This window comes from Opisthocomus hoazin, chromosome 4, assembly GCF_030867145.1.
Source record: "Opisthocomus hoazin isolate bOpiHoa1 chromosome 4, bOpiHoa1.hap1, whole genome shotgun sequence".
NCBI classification, from domain to species: Eukaryota; Metazoa; Chordata; class Aves; order Opisthocomiformes; family Opisthocomidae; genus Opisthocomus; species Opisthocomus hoazin.
In genome coordinates this window covers 41,011,263-41,035,331 of record NC_134417.1, presented here as the reverse complement: position 1 = coordinate 41,035,331, position 24,069 = coordinate 41,011,263, and the positions used below count along the sequence as shown (strand labels likewise).

The window sequence follows — 24,069 nt, the reverse complement described above, 5'->3', positions numbered from 1 at the left end:
AATGACAGAGACGCGAGTACTGGTGTTACACCGCGTTGCGTGAGAGCGTTGCTCTCATTCGATGGCATTGGCCCTGCGGCTACTGAGACATCCCAAGCTGTGGACGGAGGAGACGGCTTTCGGACGCCGTTCTGAAAAGCATCACTTGGGGCTGGAGTCAGGAAGGGTCGGTGGAAGTCGTACATCGGGTACGGCTGCCTGTGCTCTGTCGGCAGGGCCGGCTGCTCACGAGGAGGTTACGCACCCTCCCTTTTCCTAGGATATGGTCTGAGGCACTCTCGGAGCCACTTGGCTACGAGACGTTTCTCAGCGCCATCCATGTGGGAAATGGCAACTCCAAATGTTCTTCTTTAACACCTCAACCGCCCCCCTCTCCCCCGCTGCTTCAGTTCAGGACTCCTTGTCCCCTCTCACGCGGTGAAGCGCGCTTGCTTATCTCCACGGAGTCCTGGCACCTTGTGGTTCCGCGCCCTCACGCGCAAGGATAACATTTAAGGGTTATGGGTTCTTTTTAATAGGAAAGCTTTAGAAGTCATTAGCTGAAGTGCCTTGCAAGATAGCTAATTGGTGTTGCATTACATTCCCCCTCCCTTGCTAGCTAGTTCAGAAAACAGTCTGAAATCTCCCCCCTCTGCAGGCTCCCAAATCACCACTCTCCTCCCTCGCACAGTGCACCCCAGAGACCCCTTCTGCCCCGTCAGCAGCGTGAAACGCAACGCTCGAGCTCGGCTGGGCAGGCGTATTTCAGGACTGAGCAGATGTCACATTCGTTACGGGTGGTCTGCAGGACCACCGCAACCCCGAAACCCTTCTTCCAGCGCTGGAGTGCTGGGCTTGTGAAGCTGGATGCCCTGCAAGCAGGCTCAGGAGCAGCAACTCGAGCACCGAGGGTCCCCATGACGCTCCTGCCTGCCTGGTGAGGAGGGAGAGCTGGAAAGCGTTTATGCTAGAAACCAGGATGGAAATCTGACCACGCATGGAGTCGGGGTGGAAGTTCAGAGAGACACTGTCTAAGCCAAAAAAAGGGCAAAAGGAAACAGCCAAAGCAATTTTTTTTAAAGGAGGTGTTCATTTAAAATGTCTTCATGATTTTCATGGTATATTAGCACCAAATTAAGGAGTTATATGAGTTCTTTTCAATATGCAATTTAAAATGAGGTTGTGTATCTTTAATTTACAGAGGGGAGAAATCTGTTTTGGCTTCACTGAACAATTTAATGTAATTACGGACTTTTCACAACTGAAAGTCTTTAATAGATTAAATCTGGAAAATCTGGAGACTGAATTTTAAACCCATTCATTTGCATTGATTCAATAAAAAAATAAGATGCCATCAGCACTACCTTTCAAAGCACAGCCATGCCCTTCCCATTAAAGTTGTCTAAATTTCTTAGGGTGCTGCGGAAATGTTTTGTGTCTTCCCCGACCGCGTAGTGCCTCTGAGACACTTTAAGCTCCTTTTCCTGAAGAGTCTAAGGACACGCAGGGCAAAGTACGGCGTTACTTCAGCGCTTTGGATAATGAAGAAACCCAGGCTGAAGGTACAACCATACTGGCCACCGTACAAGGCAGGAAAGAACATGGATGGAGACCACACAGCCAGTGCTCGCGCAAGGGAGCTGGACCGAGTTGGATAGACATGGTTTTGAACAGAAAAAAATTCCTGTGTTTTGATCTTCCTTTGTAGCTTTCAGAAAAGAAGCTTTCCCAGGTTTGGGCAAGATATGTCACCACACACAGAGGACCATGTGGAGAAGCCTCCCGCTCTGATTCACTTCTCCATCTGCTCTCCCATCTCCATCCTTTCGCCTTTCCCAGCCCCTCTCTGCCCCATGCTCCTCCAGCTCCCAGCACCCTTTTCACAGATTCTATGATTCCATCCTTGCTCAGACATTTCTCCACCCTCCTCCTTCGGAACATCCATGTTGCAGCCATGTCCTAGACATGTATCACTTCGGGGAGCCCCCGTGCTGTTCCTGCCTGTCTGCTGGCATGCTCCCGCTATCCCCCCGCTCCCCATGCGTTTGCAATCTCTCACACGTCCCCTCCACCCACCCTGACTCTTTGAGGCTCCTTCACAGGTCCTCGACTGTCCCAAGAGCAAAGGAAATCTTTTTCCTTCTATTTTGAAGCGACAAGCGTGGTTAGGCATAGCTCTGGTCACACCTTCCCGACCCGGAGCCCTGCCTGTTGCATCGCTACCGTTCTGCTGCCAGTAGAAAGGAGCAACAGCAGGTCCCCAGCCTGGTGGGACAGGATCATTTCTAAGCACAAAGCATGGTGCTACAAGCAGACTTGCTACTCTCTCCATCCCAGAGGTGACAGACAGGGAAAAGCACAGTGTGTGTAAGCTGACCAGTACTGCCACCCTTCGCGTCACAGAATCACAGAATGTTAGGGGTTGGAAGGGACCTCTGGGGATCATCTACTCCAATCCCCCTGCTGAAGCAGGGACACCTACAGCAGGCTGCACAGGGCCTTGTCCAGGCGGGTCTTGAATATCTCCAGAGAAGGAGACTCCACAACCTCCCTGGGCAGCCTGGGCCAGGGCTCCGTCACCCTCAGAGGGAAGAAGTTCTTCCTCATGTTCAGATGGAACTTCCTCTGCTTCAGTTTGTGCCCATTGCCCCTTGTCCTGTCGCTGGGCACCGCTGAAAAGAGTCTAGCCCCGTCCTCCTGACACCCACCCTGCAGATACTTATAAGCATATATTAGGTCCCCTCTCAGCCTTCTCTTCTTCAGGCTGAACAAGCCCAGCTCCCTCAGCCTCTCCTCATGGAGAGATGCTCCAGTTCCCTCACCATCCTCATAGCCCTGCGCTGGACTCTCTCCAGTAGCTCCTCATCTTTCTTGAACTGAGGAGCCCAGAACTGGACAGGGTACTCCAGATGAGGCCTCACCAGGGCAGTGTAGAGGGGAAGGAGAACCTCCTTCGACCTGCTGGCCACACTCCTCCTAATGTCTCCACACACACCTCCATACATTCCCCTAGAATGTATGTTTTTTTCTCTAAAAACCGGTGGGAAACTCCTCCGACGGCTGGGTGCTGGTTCTCCTGGTGACATCTCTTCACACAAAGTTTGAGCAATATTGCAATTCAGGTCTGTGCACATTCCATTTTATCTTTTTTTTAAACGAGGCCTGTGCTTTCACGCAGCCAAGAGAGACACCTTTGGACGTCCCTCAGGCTGGGAACATCTCATCATGCAGAGTTATGACATGGCCAGAAGGATGGGTCATCAAAGAGTCACCCAGCCACCTATTTCCTCAGTGTACATGTAACCTGTGGGTATTTTGGAGCAAGTCCTTTCAGTTACTTTGATTCTACACGGGAGCTTTTTAACTTCCAGATATGGAGGTAAAAATTACTTAAGGCTTAAAAACCTAAAAAAAACCCGAACAAAATAATGTCATCTTATATTACAACCTGATGAGACAAGGGTCTGGCTGAATATGCACAAGTGTTTATATTGTATACTATCCCATCTATGTGTGGCCTCTCGTGAGAGGCACCCGATCGCAGAGCTGCAGCCTCCTGACGTTACTTCCAACCGAAGCAGTAACTGGCAGCAGCCAACACGTTGCTGGGAACAGTGGAAGGTCTGTAGCAACACCTCCGTGAGGGCACCTGCCATTCCCTCGTACAAGGTATGTTCTCAGTTGCTCTGCAGCTACAAGCTGTTAAACCTTATTATCTTGATACCCGTAAATATAAAGTTTCCACTTACCAGAGTGATTGTAATTAAACTAAAGTAGATCCTTGCTGTTTTGAGAAGGCAGGAAAGCTCTAAGATAGAGAGGCTCCTAAATATTTCTACCCCAGACAGCTCAGCCTTGGGAGGGCAGATGCGCCAAGCTACAGAGATAAAGAGGCACCAAGAGGGCAACGAGACCAGAGCAAAACAACCTGGAAGGACACGGTACACGTGATCTTAGAACTGAGTTTGCGCAGAAACAAAGGTCAAGCGGTGGACACTGTGATGAGGAGTATAAGCCTTCATCTTGAGACCCCCAAAGGCCACCCGAGGACACTAACAGACATGCGTGAAAGATATTAACATATGCTAATTAGTTATTGGAAAAATCATTAATATGCTAAGCATTTCTCGGAAATATAATGAATATGTATGCTGTGATTGTATTTAACCTGAAATGACGGGGTGTTTGATGTGCACATTTGGAGAAGAGATCCCCCGTGTGCCCGGCACCGCAATAAAGAATCCCTGCTTAATCGCCCTCTGACTATTGAGCCTTCAGCTCCGGCTTTTCACGGCATCAATCTCCTAAAGCATTTTAAGGGGGGGAAGGAAACCCAGCCCAAGCCCGTGTGAACAAGCAGAGGAGCTGGGCAGCAGCACAGGCTGGGGTAAGCAGCCAAGGGCTCCGTCTGCAATCTCGGTCACGTCCTGCTCTGCGAGACGCGGGACGCAACCCAGAGATGCTGAGCGGCAACAGCGAGAGCTGTGCAGCCTGCTGCCAAGGCGCTTCCCTCACGCCCCGAGAGCGGCGGGTTCGCAGAGAGTCACCGCTGCGTCTCTCCCGAGGGCGAGAAAAGCTGCTGCAGGCTGCGTTTCCCACGAGAGCCCTGCTTCACAGGCCACGTGACTCCTCACACGGAGGAGAACATCGCGTTTTGCTTCAGCAAAACAAATGAACACAAGCCACCCAAGAAGTTTTTCTCATCTAGAAACTGTATCAGTCTAGAAAATCAAAGGCCAGGAAATGCCTGCGTGGCTTCGCCTTGCTTCCTGCAGTCAGGAAAAGCTCATAGCCTAAATAGGGGACATTTCCACCCCTTTTCTGAGTGCTTGAATTTATGACCTGAAGTGCTCCCAGGGAACAGCAGCTGCTGCCCCAGGAGCTCTGCATCCCATCACCTCCCGCTCATGCCCGTGGCCAACATGCTCCTTCGAGACACCAGTTTTAAAAATAAAAATGAACTCATTCTCAAGAGAAGGCATTTAGATGTCTAGCAAAGCCTTGAAATCCCCTGGGCTGACCCTTTTCTAGGAATGCTGAACACCAGTTCCTGGGAGGGCTCAAGAGCTCCAAGACCAAGGCTGGTTACCCTGTGTGATCAAGCTTCCACCCCTCCTGCACCAGGACTCATTCAACCCCGGCAAGGTTGAATGCCATGACCTGGCTCTTGAAGTTCACTTCCAGGACGGTGATTTAGTTGTGTTTGCTCCTCAGAGGTTCTTAGCAGCTCTCTGAGTTACTCCTTCTGTACCGCAACTCCTTTCTTTAGGCAGATCGCAGCACTGCTTGGTGCAACCGCAAGGCCAAGTGACCAAATGGACATTTGCCCAACAAACCCTCCTGAAAAAGCCCACAGGACAAAGCAGAGGCTTTGCCCTGAAGCAAACAGGTCAGGCCAAACAGGAAAGGATAATAATTTGGCTGCGAATATTTCAAAAGCCTTCGTCCCCGGGAGCAAAGAGGAGAGGCCAAACACCTCGTCAGCCTTGGTGAACGGGGCACTGCTTTAAGCTTTTATTCCAGCGGGTGCGAAAAGGTAGAAACCTCACTTGGAAACTCAACCTCGCCCCACGGGGAGCTGCCCCTCCTCTCAGAGGCTGCCAGGAGGAGGACAGAGCTGCCCTGCAGAAGCCACCACTGCAGGGTCTCATCAGCCACAGCCACTGCGGCGACCACGGGCTGCGTATCAGCTGTCACCGTGTCACCCAGCCAGGGGAGGTGGGAGGCTGGCGTGGGGCAGGAGGAGGTCAGAGGCAGCGCTTAGTTGGAAGGAAGCGGCCAGGCTCCACGTGCCCCACCACCCTTTGCTGCCCACAGGAGAGCTGGATTGCCTTTCAGAAGTGACTGTACTTAAGAAAAAATAAACCTGGGCAAAATCGGTCTGTAGCCGTTGGTGACATCACTTATGAAGCAGGACCCAGCCCCACAATATCTGGGGTCCCGAGGGCAGCACAAGACGTGCAAGGTGTAGAGCCTGTATCAGGCCTTTTGCAAGAAAGACTTGCTGTTTCTGGGCTGCCTCCACCGTTGCCAGGGCAATACAGCTACAGAAGGCTGAGCTAGCCTTGCTCCTGCTGTAAACATCTCGAAATAAAATTGCTATTCAGTCGCAGGAGGAAGCCGGCCACTGCTTCAGCATCTGAACCACCGTAACGTGACAAACGCTCTGAGGAACTCCATAATCCATCAGGCTCACAACCACCTCATCAGCCTCCATGGACGTCACGCACAGAAAGCAAAGTAAGCTTTTCAAAACCAAGGAAACCATCAAGACAGTCAGGCACTGCTGATCCCAAACATGAAGTAACCAGGCACATACCTCACCCTTATGCTCCATGCAAGGCAGAGCTCCACCAGTAGGTACGAAACTCCTCTGTCCCCCTGCTTCTGACCCTGTAGGACCCATCTTACTCCAAGGCATCTTTCTATTCACCAAATAATCACCTTTCCAGAACTCACTGCTTCCTCCCAGCACGCTGGGCTGAGCAACCTCAGGGCTACAGACCAGCCTCATTAACCTTCCCTACATCTCACACATGGGTTACGAGGAGGGTTCAGCTCGTTTCCCCCAACCAGCAGCCCATGCTAATCAGCAACTCATCAGCCAAAGCAAGGGCCCCTCCTGTAACTGTGGGCACTGCTGCTTGCAGACCACCACCCGCACAGGAGACTGCAGGTGCTTCTCTGGGCTTTAGTGCCTCTGCAGTGATTCACACCTGCAGCAGATTAAATGGGATCTGGCCCCTTCAAGTACTATTTCTAGAGCTATACAGTCACTTCAGCCTCCAAACATATCTATAGCAGGGAAACACCACCAAACCCTAGTTGGTACAAGAGAGTGAGTGTGTTCTTGGGAATTTTACTGCTGCTCGCCTCATGTCACATTCATTTGACTAAGGCAACTCTACTGCTTCCTCCTCTATAGTTTGCAGTTGTCCAGTAAGAGTTCCTTGGGGGATTTGGTGCCGCTCAAAATAAGGGGGGCGGGAGGGGCAGCAAAATTGTGTCTGGTGCAAAAGGACAAAGCAGCAGCAGCGAGGATCCAGAATGAAAGCTGGAGCCACGCTCTCCTGCTGGCCTCATTAATGACCAGGGACAAAGGCCTGCAGCTCCCATTTTCAACAGGGAATGCTGAGCAAATAGAGATAAATTTTTGGTCTGATGCTCTGAACTCCTGGTCATTCACTTCACCTCTTGAAACGTTAGTGAAACCTCCCTCGGCCTGAGAGTCACACCCAGACTGTTCCACCTTCCTCCAGGTTTAGTCAGAAAAGCTGTCTGAAATATTCTACCATGTGTGTTAATTCACTGCATGTGAATTTATTCAGTTGTTGCTACCTGAAACGAGGCGATATTTAAGAAAGTTAAAGTAATGAAAATGCTACAAGAATCTGATACTGTTTTGCTCTAAACCCCTCAGTTACACCATCTACTTTGGTGTGGCTCCGCTGCCAGGAGCAGCTTTCCCTTTACAGCCCAGCGAGTCGTGCCAGAGAGCTTTCCTCTCCACTCCACAGCAAAGCGTGTGGTCAGCTGCAGCCGGAGCAGACAGCGCTGGGCTAGCGGGGCAGCTCAGCGCCTTTCACGCTCCACCTATTTCTTTTGCAGATGCTGAATTGCTTTTTCCAGTCCTTTCATGTTTCCCTTCTAGGTCACTATTTATTAATTGCTACTTGAAAAATTTTATGTAGGTGGCAAAGCTAATGCCCCACCCCTGGCGTTGTCGTGGCAGCCTGCTGACTGAAGTCCTCCCCACCCAGGACACGCACAGAAACAAACCTCCTGAGAAGCAGCCCCCATCCCTGCCACGTGGATGAAGACCACACACTGTATTCAGACTCCCTGTTGCGGTGCCTGGACCAGGCTTATGCAGCGATGAAGCTCAGGAAAGTGATGCATAACGGCCTCATGTTCCAGAAGGAGAAACTGAAACCCCCTAAAAAATCGATGGGCAGAGGTCGGTGCAACACGTGCGACCGGCTTTGCGGTGATCACGCGAATGTGGGCTCGTCTACAGACCTCCCACCGATGTACGACCTGTTTCTCGCCGACGCAGAGCCCTGCTCAGAACACCGACTCCTCGCCGAAGACTCAGGGCTACATCTCCTCTTTGATGCCAGCTGCAGGGCCAGAGGACAACGGCTGTTCCTGCGAGATCCCCAACACGCAGCACAGCAAGGGGCACCGGAGAAGTGGACCAGACTCTGCAGAGGGACAAGCTGGTGGTTTCCCAGCTCCTCAGGGCCGGCGCACAGGAAAAAACCAACACCAAATGCTGCACGCCCAATACAAAGCCGAAGCCAAGCTCCAGGAAGCTCTTCTGGGGCAAAATGCACCCTGCCAGGAGCCTAAGCAGAGAGGAAGGGAAGGACAAGAGGCATCCACGTGGGGCTGGGGAGGAACAGGGCCTCTCCGGGCTGAGCCGGACGGACCACTCCGACCTTGTTTCAGGTCACGTAGGGACCAGCTCTGGCAGCTTTTGCAAGTGCTGAATGGCATTTGCAACTTGCCAAGAATTTCCACGGTGTCGTTGTTTTTGGGGCCTCTCTTACTCCCTCAATTTACGAGGAGGCAAAGGAAAATAACCGTCACTCCCCCCTCGCCCTCACGGCCCTACTCAGCTGCATTTTAGCCAAGATCCTGTACAGTATTAAAAGTACACTTTATTTTCTGTACAATTCCCATCCAAACCTCCAGGCATGGAAATGTCCCCAGAAAAAGCTGCAGATTGCTCCGCTGCTGTGAGACACCCTGCAACTGTCCAGGAGGGGCACAAAGCCAGGGCCACCAAAATGAAGTGCTGACGCTCTCGAGGTGCGGGGAGGAGAGCGGGAAGGAGGGAGAAGGGGAGGCAGTCCTGCTCCACCGCTGAGCCATGAGCAAGCAGAGCCTTCAGCTCCTCCCTGGGGAGCCGAAGAGGCAACCCTCAAGTTCACGTCATCGTTCGTGCTTGGCGTGGGAGTCGTTGCGTTCAACCGTCACCCCGTTCCCGTTCCGCGTCACCTCCTTCCTGCTCCAGTCCTTTTCCAGGTAAAATTCAGCGAGCACGGGGCAGTGGTCCGAAGCCACCCCACCCCAGGACCAGTTATCAGGGATCCAGGGGTTTGTCAGACCTTCTCGCACAACAGCCCAGTGGCCTGCACGAAAAAGAATCACAGAGAAAAATGTAAGTAATGCTGCCCGAATTTGTCACATGTGGCTAATGCAACTGAAGGTTACATCACCTCACTAAGAAGCTACTCTACCTGTGAAAACCTTTTTCAAGCTCCGACTGATCCAGATGTTATCCAGCGACTTGGACCCTTGTGGGTTCTTCGTGCTGATGTTGGTGAAGGTGCTGGAAGGGACCAGGTGATGGAACTTCTCCTTCCTCAGGATGTCGTGGTCACTGCTGTCCGGGGCCTGGTTAAAATCCCCGAGGATGATCACGTCTTTTTCTCCTAGAAAACAGGAAAAATAGAAATGCATGGGAGGAATGGCATCCATTGCTTAAGTACAAGAGGGAGAGAGGATAAATGGGAGGAGGAGAAATACAAATACTAAGTAGCAAAGCTGCCTTTACTTGGAAATCCTGAACGAAATACTGTTTAAAGCCTTTTTCACTGACTATTTACTCACCACCATTCTCTTCCTGACAATAAAAAACAGCCAGTTTTGACATATCATCTGATTTATACTGGTGTCCTTTGCTGGCTATTCACTATTATGAACGAACTGAAAGATAAACAGTTCTGGTCTCAGAGATTTTTAGAAATCTGTCACTTTGTAAGCTGATGTTTTTTCTTTTTCTGCAAGAAACTCATATTGGCTTTAACTTCTCCTGACATTATCTTTGCATAGATTTGCTGTAAGAGTCAAGCACACTTTTGTGAGGCTCTCAGGAAGACACAGCCTTATGCTGCTATATACCAGAGTCCCAAAAGTGCAGTGCTCGTTCTAACCCTCTGCATTTATGAAATCCCGAGGAACAAGCCCGAGGAGGAGCCTGCAAGCCTGACGGCAAGCCTGATGAGTTCACAAACCACATGGACACTCCCTGACTACAGAAGCTTTCCTTTGCCTGGCTGACTGAAGGGAGACTGACGAACCTGAGATGCCTTACATTTTGGCCAGGGCTGGATTTTCAAACAAACAAAGGGAACAACTTGAAATGCTCATAAAAAATCCTGTCTGCATGTGAACAGAAAATGACCTTAGTTACATTTTATTTCCAACCTGAACGAAGTGAGAAAAGGAACTCTGGACCCTCATTTCATATCACAGAATCACAGAATGTTCGGGGTTGGAAGGGACTTCTGGGGATCATCTAGTCCAACCCTCCTGCCGAAGCAGGGTCACCTACAGCAGGTTGCACAGGACCTTGTCCAGGCGGGTCTTGAATATCTCCAGAGAAGGAGACTCCGCAACCTCCCTGGGCAGCCTGTTCCAGTGCTCCATCACCCTCAGAGGGAAGAAGTTCTTCCTCATGTTCAGACGGAACTTCCTGTGCCTCAGTTTGTGCCCATTGCCCCTTGTCCTGTCGCTGGGCACCACTGAAAAGAGCTTGGCCCCATCCTCCTGACACCCACCCTTGAGATATTTATAAGCATTTATAAGGTCCCCTCTCAGCCTTCTCTTCTTCAGGCTGAACAAGCCCAGTTCCCTCAACCTCTCCTCATAGGGGAGATGCTCCAGTCCCCTCACCATCCTCGTAGCCCTGCGCTGGACTCTCTCCAGTAGCTCCTCATCTTTCTTGAACTGAGGAGCCCAGAACTGGACACAGTACTCCAGATGGGGCCTCATCAGGGCAGTGTAGAGGGGAAGGAGAACCTCCCTCGACCTGCTGGCCACACTCCTCCTAATGCACCCCAGGATCCCATTGGCCTTCTTGGCAGCCAGGGCACACTGCTGGCTCATGGTTAACCTGTTGTCCACCAGCACCCCCGGGTCCCTCTCCGCAGAGCTGCTCTCCAGCAGGTCTGCCCCAAGCCTGTACTGGTGCATGGGGTTGTTCCTTCCCAGGTGCAGGACGGAGACATCCCAGCTGTGCGCTGGGGTGAGAGGACAAGGCACACACCCCAGTGCTCATCTCAAACCACTGCCAGAAATGTCTGACAGGACGAACTGAAGAATGCTGATAGCAGATCAGAGATGTTGCTGAGTTACCACTTGGTACTGCAGAAGGAGGAAGATGCTAAAAGAAGGCACAAAAGCACCAAAAGTTATCTCAAAGCTGACTTCAGAGAAGAGAACTACCAGAGCCTGTAAGCTTCTTCCTTCCTGGACGGATGGATTGCTCTGTCATACCTAGTGATCACGGATAAACCTCCTGGTTTTGTGCTGTTGCTGTAGAAGTAGCTAGCCAGGAGAGGGAGCGCAAGTTCAGTGACAAAATCTATTCCACTCCGGTCTTGCACTGCATGAAAGATTAATTGGGAAAGGGCACAAGAGCAGCGAGACACAGTGTATGACTTACAAAAGCAAATACTTCAAAACATGCTACTTGCTAGGATGCAGAGAGGCGATGAAAAGCTAGTGCAACTATTTGTGGTTTCTCTGCCCTTTGCAGGTCACAAATCATATTGGAAATGGCATGAGGTTTCAATATTATTCTATAAAGTCTTCATGACAGAGGCCTTCCCACCTTTAACAGAAACAAAAAACCCAAATCTGAACCTGAGCTATTTTAAGCTCCATCAGAACCCAAAAGAAAAATCAGCGCTTGTCTAATAGGATGCTAGTGCTTGCTGGGAGCTGGCAGATTTGCAGACATCTCATCGCAAAAACCCAAGATCCCTCGCTTGGCAGGACCAGGAAGCCTGAAATGCGACCGCGCCATCTCGGTCCTTCAGGACTAATGCTTGCTTAATGGCCCAGGCAGCACTCGGCTCCTTCTGTGCTTTCAGCTCAGCGAGATAAGTGGGGAAAGGCCATCACAGAAACCTCTGGAGCGCATCCTTTGGGGGTGGTGTTTAAAAGCGCCAGAAAGGCAGGGATCTTAACAGCAGTATCTCCATCCCGCGCAAAATACATTCCATTCCATTCCATTCCATTCTTAAAATATTCGCACTTCTTTCAGCAAATCCTCAATTTCCCTTACAAGAAAAACCTATGAAAAAAACATACTTACAAGTGAAAATTTTAACTGACTGCTCCGTTCTGGACAGTTTTGAAATAGCAGAGGGTAAAAGACCCAGCGCCTGGATGTGTGCTCGGAAGGAGGTAAGAAGTCAGCCTGCGGCATGCCCAGGAAGGGAATCACCGTATCCTTCACCTGTTTAAACTTCTGCATGCAGAATAACTAAGCATAAAATCATAATGCAGCATAAAGTTGAGAGAGGGAATAGGCTGGGGAACGTTAAAGAAGCTGAAACCCTATTTTCCATGGGAGGGAAAGGATTGCTTCTGGTCCCCTCTCGCAGGAGCTTCTGGGGCTCCCCATGACTGAGCAGCGCTGGGGAAAAGGCCAGGCAGCCCTGCACTAAGCAGGAAAAGCAGGCAACAGCAGCTCTCTAGATAACCACCAACTCCATCCTCCCTTGTCCTGGCTCACTCTCAGCCCTGCTCCTGCCTCAGCCAGCTCCTGCGACAGCAACGCCAGGCGTGACAGCACAGCAGTTTCGTGTCCCGTCCGCCTCCTGAGACCCCGACAGACACCAAGCAGTGGGAGGAAGGGAGGGAAGGAAGCAAGCCTGCCTGGATCCTCCCAGGAGCATGGCCATGCCTAACCGGTTGCCCTGGGGCCCCTCGGCCGAGGCAGGGAGCAGAGCATTTTCCTCTTTTGGATGGGACGAGAGTCTGAGGCTGGCAGGGCTCGCTCCTCCTCCGGGCTGGGCAGCAGAGCTGCCTGAGCCAGAGGCTCCTCAGCCGATGCAGTCTGGTCCTCCTCCTCTTCCCGCAGGCTGCATCAGCAAGCACTTCCTCTCCAACCCAGCTCTGGCTGCACAGGTCCCTCTGACAGATTACACTGTCCCATGGGGACCCAGAACCTTGTCTGCTGGGACACGGTGGCAGACGGGCACGTGTCCCATTACCTCTCAGGGTGCTCCCACGCACAGTCAGTCCCACCAGGCTCAAAGCAGCCCTGCCCTTCTCGACAGACAGCTCTTTAGGTGAGCAGAAAGTCCGCTCTGTTTGCCAGTGCATCTGCAAACCCACTGAAGCACCCGCGGCTTTTAAGCAGCATCTGCGGGTGGCTCTGGGCCAGCAAACCAAAGCGCTGCCTCAACGCAGCCCTGTGCCACCGCGGCTGAGCACCAGCGTGCCAGCACAATCACCCGAGGGACCTCCCGTGCCTGCAGAAAGTCTGCAGTGTTGACATCTGCTTTCCTGCAGGAACCGGGAAACTCTCCTTTGCTCCGTGGCAGTCCGAAGAGGCACCTGTAGGACACTCTCCCTGACTTTCCCATGCCCCGAACGAGTGCCCTCGTGAATTAAACTGACCCTTAAACCCCCACATCCTTCCTGGAGAGAGCGAGAAGCAGATGATGAGAAGGTTGTGACAGTACATCATCTGCTAAGAGGGTCCCTACCACCTCTCAAAGGTCTCCTAAGCTTATTGCCTGATGCGCAGGTAAACCGTGGAATATGTCCAACCTGGACAGGAGAAGACGACTAAGCCACCGCCCTGCTCCCACCATCCATGCACTACCAGCACATTCAGAATAGCGTCTGTGTGCCACCCATGGTCACCACACTGAAGACGAACAGGAGCGAGAGCAGCAGCTGAGGGACCCCGGAGCTGTGCGGGAGGGGATGATGTGCTCCCAGTACTGAGATGTCTTGCTAAGTACTGTGTCCAGTTCTGGGCTCCCCACTTCAAGAAGGATGAGGAGCTACTGGAGAGAGTCCAGCGCGGGGCTATGAGGATGATGAGGGCGCTGGAGCATCTCTCCTACGAGGAGAGGCTGAGGGAGCTGGGCTTGTCCAGCCTGAAGAAGAGAAGGCTGAGAGGGGACCTAATAAATGCTTATAAATATCTGAAGGGTGGGTGTCAGGAGGATGGGGCCAGACTCTTTACAGTGGTGCCCAGCACCAGGACAAGGGGAAATGGGCACAAACTGAAGCAGACGAAGTTCCGTCTGAACATGAGGAAGAACTTCTTCCCTCTGAGGGTGACGGAGCACTGGAACAGGCTGCCCAAGGAGGTTGCGGAGTCTTCTTCTCTGGAGATATTCAAGACCTGCCTGGACAAGGTCCTGTGCAGCCTGCTCTAGGAGACTCTGCTTCGGCAGGGGGGTTGGACTAGATGACCCACAGAGGTCCCTTCCAACCGCTAACGTTCTGCGATTCTGTGATTCTATGAGGAGTGCTTGAGAGCAGGCGGAAGGGCTGCTGCAGAGAGCTAGCTACGAGCAGCAGTAAGCCACCGTGTCTCTCCAGTACTGCTGAAATGAAAGACAGAGGCAAAAAAGGAACCGGCACCCACTCGTTTGGTGGGAGAAATATGGGGACACTACGGCTCTGCATTATGGGAGACTGTGGGTAGTGACCAGATTTCCTCAGATGCTGACATGCCTCTTCGTAAGAATGAAAGGTAACAGAGCAGGCGCCTGTTAGCAAAATGGGAGCAGAAACTCAAATTCACTGCAGTACTCACAGACTAATCAGTTCTTGTTGCTCATATTTTATGGACTGATCTGGAAGAAATTGAAGGATAGCGGTAATTTTAAGCATGACATTGATTTTGGCGGGGTAACTCAGTACTACAAAGTGACACGTGTGCGCTACCGTTTGTTTACAAAACAAGACCTGCATCCCACAAGTTCAGAGGAGCCTGAATCTCTTCTTTTGTGAAAGCCTAAGCCAAGAACAAGCACGCTCCAGCAGCATGCCTACCATATGAAAATAAAAACATTAAATAAAGAGGAGCCCTAATACCAACAGTCTAAATTTAGACGCGGCGGAAATGCAACCCCATTGACTTCAGAAGAGCTGCACATTTATCTGTGCCTCAGTTCAGCCTTCGGGGATTAAACAAACGATCCTTTTGTTTACTTCCATCCTTTCCAATTTCAAGGTACGTGGACAAATACTTCAATCAGTAGCAGTTAAAAATAGCTCTGACTGCCTTCTTGCAGCTCAAAAGGAAAAACAACAGAACACACGTAAAAACTGCAAATACCTCTCGTGTTATACAAGAGGGATCTCAATGCTTCCGAGTGACCAACCTTGCTAAACTGGGCCAAGCTGAAAATCATCACACACATAACCTTGTAACCCTTTTGCATCTTTGTTAAGCAGTAAACAGGGGGCTAGAGTTTTCTGTTCCCATAACAAGACCAGCAACATTCAGAATCTGAAACATGCTGTTCTGCTTTGTAGGAAATGGAATTTAATTTGCAAGCTTCAAAGAAAGAAGCAAATTCTCAGAAACCAGGTAAAGAAATTCAGCTGGCTATTACACTGCTGAAGTTCAGCTCTAAATTCTGGTGTCCCTCATGCTGGTGTCAAACCAGAGCAACTCATCTGAAAACAGCACAATTGTCCTGCATATTAAATCCAGGTACCAAAGCAGGATTTGGTTGCTGGTCTCTTCTCTCATTAACAGCCATCTCCTGATTTGCACTGGGTTTTCCAAAGTGCTTCCAATTACCCCAAAGTAAATATACAGATCTATTTATTTGGGGAAAAAAGCCATTAAGCTTTGTTCTGATATCAGGTAGGTGTCATTTCCACAAAGCACTTCTAATAGGGTCTTACCCTGGTGTCTGTTTTTTCGGCTGAACTTACTCCTACGCTAGCATAAAATCAGAAGGAACTTAATTTGAAAAAACGGTGACAAAGCCAGTCGGATCCCCTGTGCGGTTTGTGTTAATTAGGAAAGACTATAAGACAATGAGCAAGGGAAAAGCACATTTGCCACACTATGCATCATTCAGATACAAATACTGGTAAAGACAATTGCGAGGCTGATGAGGATATTTGTGAAACTTGCACCAAGACAGATTTTATTTTTTAAAACATTCCTTTCGATGAGACAGACTGGCCAGCACGCATGCGATAGCTGGCAGGAAAAAAGCTGCCCTACCTTTCAGAGTCTCCTGCAAAGTCTGTGCAAAGGCTGCCAGTTTGTGGCTGTCGTGGTTCTTCCCGGTATTCTCTCCTGCCGAGGGTGGCAAGGCCAGATGAAGGTTAACCAGCATTAGATCATTCATCCCAACCTGGGGGGCGGAAGGAGGAGAAGTCAATGCCATGCAGGCAGGGCACAGAAGGTCAGAGCAAAACCACGAGCCTCTTCCCAGTACTTTCGGTAGTAAATCCAGGCGCCTAGGACTCACTTCGTTATCTATGTGGCGTGTCTTGGTTGGTCTTGTTTTTGGGGGAAGGCAGGGAACGTGTTTTGCAGCTCCCTCTGCAACAACCTGCTGCCCTTTCAGTTCTGGGGAAACTGGTTTGCATACGCAAACAGCTGCTTTCCGCCACGGTTGCAGAAACAAGCCGGCTGCTTATGGAAATCAGTTTATGCAAAACCAGTTGTTAATAAGCTACAAATAACGTCGTGGTCATTACATGGGCTAATTACTACTCTCATGTGATTAGCCCTGGCCTGTCACAGAGGCTAACCAAGAAACTTAATGTACCTTGAAAGGAGCTCCCTGCAATCTTCTGCTTGCCTCCTGAGACTCACTTAGCACAAGTAATACTTGCTCCTAATACTCACCTCTTTACGTTATTATTTAATTAACATTAATTATTATTTATTTATTCATAATTATTTTATTAACACTTCTCTCTAAGCATTACCAGAGATATCAGGATCCCCAAACGGGACTCTTCCATCGCATCCTGTGTAGAGATGGGCTCTTTCTACTTGTAGGTTCACTCAAGCGTATGCACGAGAACAGCTTCCAAAATGCACCACGTTCTTTTAGATGGGTTCAGCCCAGTGAAAAAGCTTTAAAATGGAAACTCTGCAGTATGCCAGCAACATAATATAGATCAACCCAAGTCCCTCAGGAGCACTATGCCATCTATCTATCTATCTATCTATCTATCCATCCATCCATCCATCCATCCATCTCCATTCTGCCTACACTTACCCCTCTCCACTCACAACCTGTGGCACTGACGAGAATCACAGCCCTGCGGCTGGCTGCTGCTGGATACACACCTTGTTCTTGCCGTGTTAATTTGGTAAAAGTAGAACAAGGTGACTGCTGACTTCCCTCACACCCTCCGTGCATGTGGATGCCACCGAAGATCCACCGACCCTCACGTGCCCAAATGCTCCCTTGCAGCAGGGTCTGCTCCCACAGGAGCACGGGAAAGGGCTGACTCTGGTGGTCTGCCATGCCCATAAAGGCCCTGCGTGGGTATGTCGCATGGCTTTGATCTATCATCAAACCACGAGACAGTGAATGAGATCGGTTGGAGCCTCAGGCAAATTTTATTCTTTTACAGGACTGTGTCTCTTTCCATCTTACCCAAATTTTTTTAATAAAAGCAAGAGTCCGTTGGCGCAACGGCAGTTACCTTGAAATGTGCAAGATACGGGTGAGGATACGAGTGCTTCCCATTGCCATTAGTCTGCGTGCTCTCCTGAGATGAGGCACCTTTCAGTTCAATGCCAGCTGTCGTATCCCAGAGGAAGCCAGAATATTCGACTCCCTGGAATTCAAAAAAAAAAGAGAATAGTAGTAAGAAGGTAAAAACAAACCACTCGAACCAAATGCAGCCCTCTAGGCGAAACTTTCGCCCACAAGTTTAGTACCACTGTTGGTACTGGCAGGGGTGTCCATCACTCCCAACATATGCAGAGGCGGTAAAAGACGATGTAGGTTTATACCCGGGCTTGGGGCCTGCTGAGGGCAGGGAGCCCAACTCGCTGTGCACAAGCATAAAGCCGAAAGAGCATCCTAGGCTATCAGTAGGAGATAAAGAGAAGCGGTGGACACGCTTCTTTACCTCACCCCGGCCAAAAGCCCCACCAGATGTGGGAGGGAACGTGCCCCGGGCAGCCCCATGGACTTTACTGGCAACTGAGCACGCCGAGCCGAAACGCACATTGCTCTGCTCCCCACAGCCCCTCGCGTCCGTACGCTGGCTATCAGACACCCGGGTCACTTCGGCACTGCTTGGTCCAGCCCACGATTTAACAAGCTGTTGTATCTTCTACACCTGGGCCGCCGCAGGAGTGGAAGACAAAGATGCCGCCTCTCACGCAAACGTCTGGGCTGGCACAGTCCTCGTCTCCTCCTACTCCAGGCAAGGCATCGGACTCTTCTCAGCGTGGTCAATAACGAGGCAGTTTATTACCCATAGGAAAATAAGGATTGTTGGTCTAACCCTGAGCCCAGTGCCTCGTGGTCTCACCAGGCGACTGCTAGGGCTCGCGGCAGACGGTGCTGCACACAGTTGTTCCTTCCCCCATCGCTGTACACCATCTCACAGATTTCTGTCACCCGCCAGCTAGAAATATCCAGGCTCCTTCAGTCTCTTGGCATGAATCTGGTCTAGACCTCTCAGCCCTGTCAATATTCTCTGTCGCTTTTTCAGCTCGAACGCTTCACGCTCAGCTCTCCGCTCCTTTCAGCCCCATTTCTATTATCCAACGTCGGTTTTTTTGATTACTTCGGGACGTGGAATTGGCATTTTGAGTCGCATCAGCAGTGGTATCTAACTCCAAGCCTGCCAGCCTCTCCTCCCATCACCCAGACACCGTTTTCCTCGGTATCATTCAAAGCCTCTTCTCTTGGCAAATCATAGTTAAATCCACCGCAAGGAAGAGTTTTTTTGCCATTTCAGCTGCAATAAACAAGCATTATCTGCTCTGCTGACTTCCTGTGAGCCTTGAAAGAAAGTATTAAGGTTGGCTAAAATCCTTTGGTAGCTCCTTTAGATAACTCACCTTTAAAATAGTGACAAAATTATTCTGCCAGTCGGAAGTCTAAGGTCTGAGCAACCTGGGCTGGTGGAAGATGTCCCTGCTCATGGCAGGGGGGTTGGAACCAGACGATCTTTAACGTCCCTTCCAACCCAAACCATTCTATGATTCTATGAGAACTGCTATAGGAAAAAGCGTGGAAAAATAAAACTGCTGTTAACAGCCACTTGCTGTTCCCTGGCTCCAGATCTCACAGTTGATGGTCGTCAAAAGTCATGGCTTGGTTGAAGGCCAAACGCCCGGGATGTGTGGAAGCACGAGCCTGACGCACCACCTGCCATTTTGCATTCTTTCACCCCGCAGGGAGTCCCGAGATCAGCTTGTGCCGAAGATGCTACATGCTCAGGGTTACGCTGCCTTTCTGCACTGCATTGCACTGGTGTGGGCGGTGTTCAAACCTGATGGACCCATTAACTAACCTGAGGGCTAGAGCAGACTTTTTGGCTTAGTGGAGGGTTCTCCAGCACAGCCAGATCTCTGTCACAGCAGCTAAAAGGAAGAGTCATTAGATATCGTTTCTATTCTTAGGTTGGCCACAGACTTTTCCCATAATTTTGAGAACCATTCATCCTTACATCCTTACCAGTAAAACGAGGCAGATGATGATTTTTAATTACTCAGCCCATAGTCAAAACTTTCATTGTTATCATTGGAAATACAGCTCAGGAAAAAATAGACTAAAGACTGCATTTAACACAGAAATGGAGACAATTATTAATAATTCTTAGAAAAAAAAGAAAAAGCAGAAGGAATAACTTCAATGACTTTGCACAACTTTTTAAATTCAGTGTTTTAATGATCTGGCCTAACAAGAGATCCCAAAGGAAAAACTCCAGCCAGGAATAAAAATTTCCTGAAGGGAATTTGCACTCTGCATCAAAATTAAATGGGAATTGTGTTAAACCTTGGGCACATTCAGACCTTCTGTGTCTTCCTAGTGGTAGCTGGAGTCCAGTCCTTGTGCTGCTCAGGTGGTGGGTTTTGGGTTGGTTTTGATTTTTTTTTCTCTCGTGTCAGTTGCCATTCTTGGGTTTTACTCAGAAAAGCAGCAAAAGTTGCTGCACCTCCCAAACCATCAGAGGCCGGCAGCCGCCTCAGGTGTGAGCAGTGCTACAGCCAGATTTGGAAAAGCCAGATTCAGGAAATGTGGATTCGAAGCAGCATGATCACGGGATACAACTGCAGCCACGTCTTTAATAACGACGGTGCTCAGAAGACACGCAGACAGCCCGACCTACTGCTAGGCGCCATTCGTTACGTGACAGGTCTCGGTTCCTGCTTCCACCCCATGACGACACCCATGCTGCAATAACGGCATCACACGAGCGACCTCGTGCAGCAAAACAGGCTCGAGCCCGAGGGGGACCTTGCTCTGAAATCTCACTAGCACCCTTAAAGGAGAAAAAGAGAGATTTCCCTTGGGTGAGACTGCTTTTGGGCGCCGTTAGTGGTATCCAGTACAATGTAGCTATACCTTAAAAATTGTCAAGGGTAGCAGCTGTCATCACCTTCTAAATGAGCACCTCGCTGCAGTACGTACACACGCAGTCCCACGGCAAAAGATGCTGCGGGGGAAAGCAGGGCACAGCACAGTGCTGACTGCAAACGGAGCCCGCGGCGTGTCTTACACACCCGCGCTGAGCACCTGGGGGAACGTGCCAGGCAAGCTCCGCTTCCCGGTGAGGATGGCGGGCTGCTCGGCCCCTCCGCGGGGTCTGCACTTGCAAACTGGGATGTGGGGAGCTCTCCCGAATGCCTGCCGGTGCCGTGCTCGGGAACAAGCTCAGCTGGCTGGCACAAAAAACATTCAGAAGTATTGCAGCCTGCCGGGGGCAAAACCAAGGACTCTTTCCTCGTCCTAATGTGCAGCCTTTCTTCTATATTTCTCTCTGCTGTTTTTATGTGCCGCACCTCCCCCTGAAGGCACACACACCTTCCTCCTTAGCAGCGTGCCACAGGCCGAGGAAAACAATTCTTCCAAAAAATCAATTGCGCCGTCGAATTGAAAGCTATAGGAAGAGCCGGCTTCAAAAACAAAGCGATGTAAACCTTGCCAGAAAAGATCTGCAAAATGTTTTGCCTTAAACGGATTCAAAACATGTCCTTTTTTAGAGGGGACGCAAAAAAAGCAAAGGCAAAGTTCAGACTTCGGGATTAATGTACCTTGTGTAGCTGGCCCGAGGGTTTTTCGGAAACAACACCCTTCCAACATCCTCTGGGGCCCTTCCACTTGCGGATGTTTGGCAGCGTCGGCTGGTTCAGCTCCATACAAAACTAGAGAGGAAAGAGAGGGAAAAAAAAAAAAATAAGGTCAGCTTTGTAGGGTTTTAAAAAAGTGCAAAATAAAGCATGCAGCCAGGCATTGGTAAGAGACATCGTGGAGCACAGGCTGTGCTCTCTGCCCTCCCTGAAGGCTCGCAAAGGAGGTGGTCCGGGCCACATCCCACGCTGACTCACCCCCGACTGGACATTTTTTGGAGAGAAACAAAAATTAAAATGGCTCAGCGCAAACGCCGCGAGTAGAGCGTTTCTCTCTTTTTTTCTCTCCTCCAAAGCTAGTTGTTTGACTGGAAAGGGGTTTCCTCCGTGCCTCCTCCAGTGATGCTGACCGCACCGTATCCCACCCTGTGAGGGGCTCCTCGAGCAGCTGCCGAATCCTCCCGGGGGGTGATGGCTCCACTCCGACACCGAGGAAGGGTGCAGGCTGCCTCAGCGGCTGGCGCCTTGGAGTTAGGGCTCCTCCGACTTGGGCACCCTTACGTGCTCAAGCAGACGGTCAGAGCTACGGAGGCTGCGCCCCAGCGCCCAGCAGATGAGGGATGCTGGGGTCACGGACACCCTGTCAGTAATCACTGAGGAAGAGCAACGGGCACTTCCACTGCGCATCCTTTTTGTTGTAGCTGACACCGCAGAAACGGCGTTGAAGCGCAGAGGTTTTTCCAGTGAAAGAGTATCCCCAGGCAGTATCTTGTATCCAGAATGTCCCTCCAAATCGAGCAGCAATTTAACGAAGAAGGATTTTGAAGGCAAACGATAACCTCCTGTCCACAGAGACTCTTTGCAGTGGGACGCGCCAAACACAGTTCGAAAAGCTACAGTGACAAACCGCAGGCATACAAGTGTTTCCTCTGTGGGGACCAGCAAAACGATGGGACAGCTACTCTCGTGCTTATTTTACCTTTTGTTTCAAAAATAAAAATCGCACCCTGCTCTTTTACTAACTGCCTTGTCTGTAAGTTCAGCATCCTGGAGGTGGAAGCTGCAAGCGCTGACTTCGCAGATAGTGCTGTCTTCGACGGTTGCACTTGCTGATGTCAGAGGTCTTTCCCAACCTACGATTCTATGACCCTACGATATCCGCAACCCAGCAACCCTTCCTCGCCTCGGCAGGCTGACAGTCATTGCGGTTGCGCACGCAAAGCGAAAATGCTTGGCGCACCTTTTGAAGCAGTTTTCTGAAATGCAGAGGTTGGCTGGGGCTGTTTGCTCACCACGCCGCAGCAACACGCCGCGTTACTGTCCGTTATACACCTTCCGGCAGCGCTGGGGCTGGGCTGGTTCGTTAAACGAGGAGGCAGGCAGGGTGTCTGCAGGGCCTGGGGACAGAGCTCGGCTCTGAACCGATTGCCAGGTGCTACCCTAATAAACACAGTAAATCACGGCAGCAACAGTTATTCTTGATGTCATTCCGATGACTTTAAACAGAGTGAATTTGGCGGATGGGTTTTCTAACATTTAAATAACTTAAATCAGCAAAAACCCAACAAAAGACTCAACTTATCTGTGGGTTGCAGCTGCCTGGAAGATCCAGCCAGCACAAAGTATACAACAGGGCTGAATAAATCTGGCAGAAACCATTACTTTATTAAAAAGAGCATCTGCAGTTGACTACTTTGAATATTTTGTTTCCTCCATTTTTTTTTTATTTTTCTTAAGGCCTTGATTTAACTTTGCTCAAACAAAGAAATGACAAATAAGATTACACGGGTAGTTCAGAAAAAAAGCCACCAGCCCGCTCTGGGTACGGCTGCAGCAGCAGAGAACTTGGCCTACAGCAGCCGACTTAATCTGTGCCCATTTTCCAGGGCTTACAGGCACACAGATGTTGAAGTTGTGAGAACATGCTTGCTTGGGTCATGTTTTTTTGCTGAAGTGAGAAGGGCATTTCTCAAATCACGTTGTTCTGCCCACAAAACCCAGCGTGAAACAACATGATGCTTTCCCTCATACAGTAAAAATATACAGGCAAGCTCCTAGCCCACATTGGGAATGAAAAAAATGCCTTTCCTTCTTTGCAAAACTAAGTTAGAGCTATGCCAGTCCCTTTGAGGAGCAGATCTTCAAGTGGTAAAGAAAAATAAAAACTAAAATCTCAGTCAACCAGAACAACACATTTTTTTCCCCCCCAAATCCTCCTAAGGAGAAAAGTTCTATTTTTCTTTTTCTCCAGAGCCTTTTTGACTGCAAGTTTCCTGAAATGCAATCAGCTGCTTCATTAAACCCTACACACACCGAGTGAAAACTCAGGCACGTACCCTGATACCAACAGCATCAGGGCTCATATGCAAGGATGCTCCGTATTACGCCGGGGCTGCCGCAGTCTCTCTTGCCGCTGGGTGCCGGTTTTTGTGGGACAGGCGGTGCTTCCAGGGAGCAGGAACGTGGCAGCACCAGGCTCCAGGCATGCTCTAGGCAAAGAGCAACCTGTGCTCTGGAGAGGTCAACCCACCTTGTGCCAGGTACCGGCCCACTGTCCCCATCTGGCGTGCAAGGCGCCAGTGAGGGCCACCACCCCAGGAACTGGGACAAGCCCTGTTGCTCCTCAGCAACACGTCATCTTCCCAAGAAGGGAGGATCCAAAGATGTAATTGCTCTTCGTCCACCCTGATAAGGAGCCTGCGTCTGCTGTTCCCAGCCCCTCCGAAAGCAGAGACAGGTACAAAAGAAAGCTTATGACTGACACTAGAAAAGAATGGAGAGCAGTGGGAAAAAGCTGGGGAAATGCACATTTGAGGAGGGACTGGAAAGGGGAAGGCAAGGGGTCTTGGACTAATTTGGGAGCAGGGTGAAGAACATATGCTGGGCTGGCACGCGCTGGAGATCATAAAGGAGTTGCAGACTCCCTAACAAACCTACCTGCCTCCCGAAGACGCTCCGAGCAGTGCCAGCAAGAGCACCTAATGTGTGCATGAAGTTAAATCTCTTCCAGTGCAGTAACCCTGCAC

General features: G+C 50.4%; 1 protein-coding gene across 1 annotated transcript in view; it reads right to left on the bottom strand.

The window, feature by feature from the left end:
- Nucleotides 1-8,622: 8,622 nt before the first annotated feature.
- Nucleotides 8,623-24,069, bottom strand: part of EEPD1 (endonuclease/exonuclease/phosphatase family domain containing 1) — a 66,003-nt gene continuing 50,556 nt past the window's right edge. The window contains exons 3-7 of the mRNA XM_009933682.2: nt 21,008-21,118; nt 17,434-17,568; nt 15,989-16,121; nt 9,225-9,419; nt 8,623-9,116 (exon numbers count right to left, since the gene is read on the bottom strand). Coding sequence (XP_009931984.2) covers nt 8,917-9,116; nt 9,225-9,419; nt 15,989-16,121; nt 17,434-17,568; nt 21,008-21,118 — 774 coding nt within the window. The 3' untranslated portion in view covers nt 8,623-8,916. The remainder of the gene's footprint in view (nt 9,117-9,224; nt 9,420-15,988; nt 16,122-17,433; nt 17,569-21,007; nt 21,119-24,069) is intronic.